At 43.4% G+C, this 9,999-nt stretch overlaps 1 protein-coding gene and 1 pseudogene across 2 annotated transcripts in view; one reads left to right on the plus strand and one right to left on the minus strand.

The window, feature by feature from the left end:
• OGT (O-linked N-acetylglucosamine (GlcNAc) transferase) overlaps positions 1 to 5,110 on the minus strand; it is a 36,731-nt gene extending 31,621 nt beyond the window's left edge. Inside the window, exons 1-3 of one of the 2 annotated variants that reach the window (XM_047092608.1) lie at positions 4,870 to 5,110; positions 1,880 to 2,030; positions 792 to 1,035 (exon numbers count right to left, since the gene is read on the minus strand). In XM_047092608.1, coding sequence (XP_046948564.1) covers positions 792 to 1,035; positions 1,880 to 2,030; positions 4,870 to 4,906 — 432 coding nt within the window. In that variant the 5' untranslated portion in view covers positions 4,907 to 5,110. Of the gene's footprint in view, positions 1 to 791; positions 1,036 to 1,879; positions 2,061 to 4,869 lie in introns of both variants that reach the window. The other variant, XM_047092606.1, reaches the window with a different exon arrangement.
• Positions 5,111 to 5,591: 481 nt separating this feature from the next.
• LOC124521543 (suppressor of cytokine signaling 6-like) lies at positions 5,592 to 9,402 on the plus strand (annotated as a pseudogene).
• The last annotated feature ends 597 nt before the right edge of the window (positions 9,403 to 9,999 follow it).

Raw genomic sequence — 9,999 nt, forward strand, 5'->3', positions numbered from 1 at the left:
CTGCAATGCTAAATGTTGACTACTTAGCTTGGTTACACATTCTTGATTTTTTCTGGATTCCTACACTCCCTCTATCATTACCTCTTAAGTTTGCATCTATCTTCTTTCCCCAACTACGTTAAAAGTTCTGAGGGTAAGTCTTACTTTTTTTTTTATGACTCTTTCAGAGACCCTAATACAGTGTGAACGTAACATCTGCCAGCTGGGCCTCACCTGTTCGCCAGAAAACATCTGCAGTTTAGACAAAACAATTTAAGAACTAATCAAAGACCTGCTTTGGATACTACCACCTCCATTCTACCACTCTTAATTATGTTGAAAGAAGAAAAAGAATTAAGACACTAAGAAATTTTGCAACCTAGTTTCCATGTCACTGATCCGCACAGTGGCATCTTAACTATTTTATATTAAAGATTAAGGCCCTTTATCCACTACTCCTTGAAAATCAATTAACTGTTACAAATACCTATCAGAATGTATCCAAATTTATTCAAAACAACCCAAAGAAACAATGTCAAATGTTCTGTACTTTTACAGGCATAAAAATAGATGTAGAGTTCCTTTCAAGAAGGATAATTTTTACATTTCAATGTAACTTGCTAGATAAAATGAATTTTTTAAAACATAATGCAGACTGGGTCAAAGCAATTTCACCATTTTAAGTAAACTAACATTTCTAAACTCTTTATTCCATGCAAAAGAAAAGGCCTACTTAATGTCTGAAGTAGCAGGCTATGTTTCTTTCTGGGCTTCTGTAAAGGGAAAATAATAACCATTAAAATTTTACTCACAGGATTGTACTGAAGAGCAGAGACATAAGCTTGCACTGCCCCTTCCATGTCACCTGCTGCTACCAATGCAGCTGCCAGGTTAATATAACCATCGATGAAATCTGGTTTGAGACGCAATGCATGCCGGTAATGCTCAATCGCTTCCTGCAACTGCCCTCTTTCCTTGTACACGTTCCCCAAATTCGAATAGGCTTCTGCCAGAAGGGGGTTCTGTTTAATCGCCAGAGTGCTAAAGTGAGCAGATCTGGAAAAAGCGAAAAGTGTTGGCACATGGGTATGCATGTTACACAAGAGGGTACGGCCCATAAGCAACTCAGTTTCTGAAGATCCTGTGCTATTATTGCTAATTATGTAACAATACATCGTCTTTTAACTAGTGTATAGTAAGAAAACTTTTGGAAATCAAAGTTCCAAATTTCAAATCAGAATCCTTTTTTCTTAGGAGATAAAATTCCTACTAAAGTCTTATTACCGAACTGCCACATAGGAAGCCATGAACACTAAGAATGAAAATGCTATGTGCAGGACTTTCATCTCATCTTCCATTTCTTAACATATAATGACACACATCTTTAAATGTCTAAATAAGCCAGAATGGCAATCTATTAAAAGGATAAGAACACAGATTCCTCCCTTTTGATTAATTCAGCTGATTAGCTAAAAGTAGCATATCATAATGACTTGTGCATTTGCAACTTCAACCACATATGCATCTCCTAACACAGCAATATACACCCTCATTTCTGAGCATTTCCATTCCTCAAGCTGACACATCTTACAAAGGTGAGACTGGATGCTCAGATGCACACTAAGAATAATTTATTTTCTGAACAAAGAAAGCAGGTGTAGGTGGGGGGAAAAAGCCAGAAAAGGTCCCTAGCCATACTGACAATATAACCAGCACACAAAAGGGAGAAAAACTGGCAGCTGGGCATGTCACAAGTGGGCAAAAGAGCGGATGTGCGTTGGTGGCTCAGTTGAAACCCAGTACTGGAAAAATTTCCAGTTCAAATATTTAAGTATCATTTTTTAGGCTCAACACCCAGAGGCAGCAATCACCAGCAGGTACCCCCCCCCCCATCTCCTACCTGTCCAGCCTTCGACACTGGAAGTGTATAGATGAAAGTAATAAAAGCACACCAGTATTGTCTGGCTCTTGTCTCCAGAGCTGCATGCAGTGTCTCTCAGCTGCCTCAAAATCTCCTGCCTGATATTCTCGATGTGCCAACTCAGCTAACCCTTGGAAGGAAAGCATACGTTTCGTTGGTTCTGGAGAATCATCAAAACATTTGAGGGAAGGAGGGGGGAAAACAAAAAGTTAGAAATGCAAACAAAAAAATGTAAAAATATGGTATATTAAACTCAAAGATGAAAACGCTTGAAACTATGTAAAGCACTAGAGTGTTCTGCACTTTATTTATACCCCCAAGTTAACATCAGGTGCAGAAGTGGTATTTTTAGAATTCAGCATTAACTTTTCTTTCCCAGACTAGAAACATTTACTTCCAAATAAGATTACATTTTATGAACAAATATACTTTGTACTTTTAAATTATAAATCAGAGGTAGCATCTAAAGATTCACTACACATTATTCCTTACACCTTAGTTAACATACAGAAACAAAACACAAAACGTGATTTGCAAAGTCACAAAGATTTAATGATGTCAGAATAACCTACTGGAAACAGAATACTCTGTCCCATGCTTTAGGTTGGATTTGCGGGAGGTGGGGGGTGGAGTACTGGTAACTCTCAACCTGAGTAGCAACACCAGATGTGTTTTTAACTCTTAAAATTACATTGATGTTTTTGTAGATTTCACAACTTAACTGCTTGATTCAATTAAGGGATACACTAGAAACCAGAAGAGGGGGAAAAACCCTGAAAGTAAAGGTGCTATTTTTAAAACAGCTGATAAACAAGATGAATTAGTCTCTCAAGAGCCCAAATATTTAAAAGGGTCATCAGACATTTTAAATAAAGACCCACGATTATATCGCTCCTCTATTACCCCAAATTCACAATGGAAACCAAATTAGCTAAATCCCACCCACACTGGTTTAAGACTAGTATTTTCCAAAGAGCTCTGACACCAACTAAAGGATCAAGACATTGCAAACAACCCTACATAAACCAAGCAGTCGCCTACAACTGCAACAGTTTTTTAAAAGAATGGGGAAATGCTAAAGTATATAACCACTGGATAAAATGCGACAGAATGAATAACAAATGAAAAGCATTTTGCTGCATCTGACTTAAATCAGATACATAAAGACTAAGGGTGCAGCTAAAGCCCAGAGAGGGGAGAAAAACAAGAAACTGCCTAAGTCTCGATTGTAAACACTTAAACAATGACACATTACTAGGAATTTGACCATAGCACTTTCATTAGGAGGTTGGAATGGGAAACGATGTACAAATTACTTAAATTCTACCAAGGTCATAGGGACAAGCTCAAACTTCAGCCTAGCTCCCCAACCATCAGAGCTGGCAAGTTATCTGTATACTCAGGAAAGCAAAGTAAATTTCCTGACAGAATGTAAAGGTGACCACTACACCAGAGCAGCGACTTGCATCCAAACCTGGGTGAGGTTCTACCCCAAACAGAAGCTAGAGAATCAATTACACTTTAGACCAGTCTCTAGAACTTCCTAGCTCCTTAACACATCACTTTATCAACTTTTCAAAGCCCCTTATCTGCTAATATTAACACCTGAAATGACAACTTCCTCAAATAAAATAACACACAGAAAAGGCCAAGCTACTACAGAATCTTAAATCTTCCAGAATTCCTGGAAGGGGAACACCCACTAATTATTAACCCCACTACCTACAATCTCATGGATAAGATACAACTGAAGATTCGCCTACTACTTGCTGCAGAATGTCCAAAAATAATAAAACCCTTGACATATCTCAACTGAGAAAAAAACAAAATAACTTCGTGGGAAACCTTAGAACCACAGCCCAGTTCCCCCCCTTCCGCCCCAAATAGCCTCAACAAGGAAAGGCAGCTGAAGGACACTCCTATAATTTGGTTCTCTTATTTTTAGTACCGAATGCTCTCGACTGAATGGTCTAAAAGGGCAACCGCCTTGCACTTGTGCAGCTACACTCCAGTTGCTTTACAAACTCTTCAAGCAGGGATGAAAACTTAAAAAAAAATAACATACCCTATGAATAGAGATACCAAGCTAAAGAATGGGGATGGAAGACCCAGAGGAGGCGGCGGAAGAATACAGGGAGAAAGTAACACAAAGCAGGAATTCGGCGGGCAGGGTAGTCAACGCCAAAGCACCAGCGCCGGGCCGGTTTATCCCCAAGGATAGGAAGTGGCCCGCAGGGCTGGCAACCTCGCGAAGGAAAGGGTGTGGTTCCCCGCGGGAGGGGAGGGAAGACGGGGTGGGAGATCCAGGCTGGGGGCAGCGGGTGGAATCGGGCGGTGGCCAAAGGAACCCCTGGAAATTTCCAATCGAGGCCGGGGCCGCTCGACCGAAGGAACACCAAAAAGGCGCTGCCCAGCGGGGCGCCGCTCAGTATCCCCTCTTCCGAGGTTACTTACAGCACACTCAAGGAGCTTTTGCTCGTCCTCGGGTGATGCAAAGTGAGGCTATGACTACATCGGAATGGCACCCCCGCCCTAGACTGACAGAAAAGAACCAAATCCGGCTAGGGGGAAAGGGCTGGGGTGGGGGGGCGGTTCTGGAGGGGGGGCGATAGGCCGAACTTGGGGGGAAACGGGCTGCGAAGGAGAGGGAAAGGGCAGGGATTCCAACGCTGTCCATTCCGAGACATTCTAAGCGCGCACGTGTGGTAGAAGCGTCCCGAGAGAGTAGGAAGCTAAAAAATTGATGGGATTAAAAAAGCAAAAAATGGAAGCAAAAAGCGAACAAGAAAGAGGAAATGTTTGAGGAGCGAACAGCGGAAAACCCGAACAGATGCCGGTAGACGACGAAAAGCTCAGCAATGCCGCCGATGTGATGGGGATGGCTAGGGGAAAGGAAGGGAGTGACGAGAGGTAGACGACGGCGCGAGACCCCAAAGGGGCTTCTGCCAAGGTAGAACGGACACCGGTACCTGTGCTGTCGGCCACGTTGCCCACGGAAGACGCCATCTGGAGCTTCTTGAAGGAGAACGAGAAGGGGGTAGTTGACCTACTGCCGCCACTACTGGCAAGAATGTTTCTGGAGGTAGTAAGTAAGAGGGCAGCAGACACACCAGTATTTTGGCAGGCTTAAGCGGCGGCAGCAGTTACAGGCTTCGAACCTTAGAACTCTGGTTGGCCATCTACCTCTCACGGTCTTGAAATGGCGGCGACGGCTCCTCGGCTGAAACAACACGGGCCGGAACTACTTTCTGTTACAATCAAGTACCAGCGCGGAGGTAGCGCGGTAACCAGCGCAACCGACAAAATGACTATAATCAATGTCGCTAGCTCTTGTGTAACCTTCCGCCCGGGCCCATTGCGACAAACACGATTGTGGCGAGAGCGCATGCGAGCAACCCTGTCAACCTTACTCGTGGTTAGGGCACCGTCTGGGGCAGAAGCGGCCAAGTTTTTCAATAGCGAAGCGGAGGCTTAAAAAGAAACCCGTCTATAAAACGAAAATATTTTTGCCGGAGTTATACAGTCTATTACCTACCCAAGAGAGTAGATTTTAAGGTAAATGCCAGAGGCGTCTAAAAAAATCTCGTCAACTTTATTCGTGTAAAAATCGATAGTTACAAGGTTGATGGATCAACCTGAGCAAGTGAATTTAAATGTTTATATTTCACAGACTGAACTGTTGTTCGAAACGATGGCGGAGAAGGTTATGATTTGAACAAGTCTTAATTCTGACTCCAGCCACTGATTTAAGCACTTCGATGAAAAACACTGATAACTTTCATAGGGCCAAATGAACCCAAACATCTCAGATGTTAGCCATATAGCCGGAAATTTCAAAATCGTTTTGGTGTTCAGCGTAGTTCTGCCCACGGTATTGAGGCAAATGCTTCAAATGCCTTGGCATTCCAAAGGCAACCATAAAAATGTTAAAGATGATTCATATTCGTCAAAATCCTTCACTCCCTTCGGACTTGTGACTTCATTTCCATCATACAGCTTTGCAAATCCTAACAATCGATGATTCCATTTAGCTCAAGGCAGCTCGACAATGACAGATGAATTCACTTGCCATCTACCTAAAACCACACATCTACATTGAGTCTGAACTGCCTCCACTTCCTTGGACAAATCACCTCTTATGATCCCCCCGTAGTTTCAAGTCCATTGTTCAGATATTTTGTAACATAGGTATTAATCTGTATCTCCTTGCACAAAGGATTTAAGGTACCTTGCCATATCAGCAAGAAATTATTATAAGCTCGTGGAGGCAACAAGGTGGATCTCTCAGAGCCTTTTATTTCAAAGTTACTCTTGATCTAAGAAAACAGGTCAGTAAATTTCTTTTAAACCTTTCTACTACCTAGTCATTTGACTACATTAAAATAAAAAAAAAAACTACGCCCTCCAGTTCTGCTTCAGTTTCTTCAAGACAGCTCACAAACTGTTAATTATGCATATGAGCACAGAGAAAATTCATATGAGAATTTCTTCCATCACATCCAATAATTAAGAGTCACATGCAATGAAAAAGACAAAGTTCACTCCACAAACTCTTGCTGAAAATTGGGTACCACTTTCTTCTCTCAAATTGATTTAACCTGGAAAGCCTTTTCTCCCCCTCTCATTACAAGTGCCCCACCTGTGGTGAATAAACTCAGCTTTTCAACTTTTAGAACAGACTTCTCAGATGCCACTGGCAGATGTTTAGGCCTTACTGATCAGTGGGTGCTAGCTGATTAAGTAAAATTCTTTTTGTCGTTCAATGCCAGGTCCTGTTCCCTGTCAGGTAGGTTATTTGGCCTATCCATACTTGTGATCTGAGTTTCCTTACCCTGAGAGAAGAGTCAGAGAATGTTATGATACATTTCCTTGCTGTGGAAAGCTGGATGGTGGGGCTCACAGTAGTTCCATAGGGAAAAAACCCAGCTGAACTCTCAAGAACCCCCTCCAGGTACCTTCCAGGCATAGCACCTGGAAGGTTTAGTTTGAAGGATTTACTCAATAGATAAACATGCCGTCTTTGGCCAGTCCAGTAAATTTACTAGAGTCTCTGTGCCAGGCACCGCGGGGAACACAAAAAATCAACAAGACCAGATCTTGCCCCCAAGGAACTTGAAGCCCAGTTAGGTAGACACTAAAAAGCCACTAGAGCATAAAACAGAAGAGTATTATTTAGGTGATAAATTACATTCAGGTCTATAAATATCTGGGGGAGGGAATAGACACTTCAGGCTGGAGGAGGGTGACCAAGAAGGCCTGACGTGGGCAGTGAAGAGGGTGCTTTTGTGTATTCTCTTTCACACAGATTTCTGTGGATTTTTTTTCTCCCTTTTATGTGCCGCAATTCTAAATTCAGAATCATCTGAAATAAACCAGCAGCTTCTTCCACCCCAATGCAAAACTTTGTTTTCCCACTAACATCGCGAGTGGCGCATTAGGTTTTTGTTACCGTGTAGCAAACGACCACAAATGTAGCGGCTCCAAAGAGCACCCGTTTCTCCGCGCTCGCGCCAGCTCGGGGCGAGGGAGCGGGAGTCACGCTCTGTCCGCGGCCGCCGCCTCCCGCCGCGCCGCTGCCGCCGGAAAAATGGCTCCAGAGGTTCAACGAAGCTGCAGAAACACACGGATGTCGACCCGCGGGCTCTCCAGATGTTCGGGGATAACATTCCAGAGAGAGAGATTGATCCCTCGGGGTCCGCAAACTAGCCACCACGAAGAAAATCCGTCTTAAACCCTTCCAGAAATATTTGAACCTGAATAAAAGTCCACGAGAAAACGGACTTCACGGTAGTACAAGAACCATCAGTAGCCAGGGAGTTTGGAAAACACGATGCCTTATTTGGTAGCCGCTAAGATGGAGATGTGAACAGCTGTGATTATCAACGGTCCAGATGAAAAAGTTGGGGAAAAAAATAGATCAAAGAGTGAAACCTTAATGGGTACATTTAAAAGGCTGCTTTCTGCAGAACAAAAGCAGGAAGGCTAGGGGAGCACACACTCTAGGAGCTCTGCCAATTGAGGATACCTTTTCCTCTCCTCAGCACTGATACTCTTTAAAGATGTGCGCGCGCTCAGGGGCGCCAGGGTGGCTCAGTCGTTAAGTGTCCGGCTTCGGCTCAGGTCATGATCTCACCGCTCGTGGGTTCAAGCCCTGCACCCGGCTCTCTGCTGTCAGCACAGAGCCCGCTTTGGATCCTCTGTCTCTATCCTTCTCTATACTTCTCCCTTTCTCACTCAGACACACTCTCTCTCAAAATAAACATAAAAAAAAAACAAGATTCAAAGACCAATAAAGTCTGCTTCTCTTGATGGCAACCATCACTACAGTCTCACCGGTGGCCTCTTGACCCACAAACTCTGAAGAGAGGTGTTTCAAAATGCAGGAGGCAAGAGTCAAAGCTTTGGTTCATCCAGCATGGAATGAATGATCTTTGAAAAGATTTTCACAACCTAAGGAACTGCGTGCCAAGAACAAAAGAATTCACCAAAGAGTTCAGAATCTCAGAAGGGAGATTTGCATCGTCACCTCAATGAACACGTGTCTGTACTTAATGGACCTACACCTCAGTACTGCATTCGGTGTTCTGTGCCTGTAGGTGAAGGGATGTGTCCTTTGGAAGGATCATCCAGCTGTTGTCTGATCAGTTCTCCCATGGAAGTTTCTGCAGTTCCTTCTCAAGTGGGAGGGAACTCTTTCTCTGAAAATGGAAGTCAGGTAGACCAGGGCCTACAGTCATTGCCCCAGAGATCTTTGTGGATCAGTCTGTGAATGGCTTGCTGACACTATAGGCATCACATTGCAGAGCCCAAGAGTAAGTCATGACGATGTCCCTCCACGCTCACCATTACTACCTCCAATGTGGAATAATCAAATCCAAAGCAACTTTAGTGGACTCACTGGCACAGATGTCCTTGTGTCTAACAGTATGTGCTATCATTTCATGTCCTGACTCTGCTCCTGGGGTTGCAAGAGTTTATGAGTCAATGAAAAGTAGTGGTCTTATGGTTGTGACAAGAATGACAGAGGTGCTGAAAAAACTTGTGAACTAAAGAGGGTCCTGGGAACTGGTCACATGCTGGGAGGCAGAAGGGAATCTAGTAAATGTGCCAGATGGTGCTTTTCTTGTTCTGGATAGTTCTGATGACTGTTATCTTTTAAGCTCAAGCTTTCACTCCCATGGTGAAACATATCACGCTAGAATTGAGCACTCAAACAGTCGGTTTCGCTTTTGTGAACAACCAGATGTGGATGGACAATTCCTGATCTAAATAAATATTCAACCAGGGACTCTGAAAATAGAGCTTTTCGTTATTCAGGGCCTCCGTTGCCTGAATCTGCCATTTACCCTTTTCAAACTGACCAGTTGGGTGTTGTGATTCATGCAGGTGCGTTCTTTGCAATACCTGCCTCATTTTGTTATGTTTCTGTATACCAAAATAGACTTAATTCAAAAACCGCCTTTGCCAACAAAATGAAGGATTATGGACAGGAACAGCATTAATGAACATTAGCAGAACCCTACATCTTGCACTTTTTGAGTTCAAGAAAAAGATTGAAATATAGTTTGCAAACTTTCATTGCTATTAAAAACTTTTGCTGCTACAACTGTTACAGTTTTCAGTGCAAAGAGTAATCAATTTGTTTAGGGGCGGGGAAGTGTCAGCAAGTTATCATGTGTTTATTTTGGATTCTTTAAAAAGAAAAGTCTTGGGGACGCCTGGGTGGCTCAGTCGGTTGGGCGACTTCGGCTCAGGTCATGATCTCACAGCTTGTGAGTTTGCGTCCGGCTCTGTGCTGACAGCTCAGAGCCTGGAGCCTGCTTCTGATTCTGTGTCTCCCCCTCTCTCTGCCCCTCCCCAACTCGTGCTATGTCTCTCTCTGTCTCAGAAATAAATAAACATTAAAAAAAATTTAAAAAAAAGAAAAAGAAAAGTCTTGAAGTTTTAAAAGTGTGAAGTATGAGGGCGCCTGAGTGGCTCACTCTGTTGAGCATCTGACTCTTGATTTAGGCTCAGGTCATGATCCGAAGATCTTGGATGGAGTCCTGCATCAGGCTCCGTGCTGGGTGTGGAGACTGCTTAAGACTCTCTCCCTCTGT

Source organism: Lynx rufus, unplaced genomic scaffold (genome assembly GCF_022079265.1).
Source record: "Lynx rufus isolate CCGP_SWC_20201006 ecotype Redwood Valley unplaced genomic scaffold, mLynRuf1.p SCAF_30, whole genome shotgun sequence".
NCBI lineage: Eukaryota > Metazoa > Chordata > Mammalia > Carnivora > Felidae > Lynx > Lynx rufus.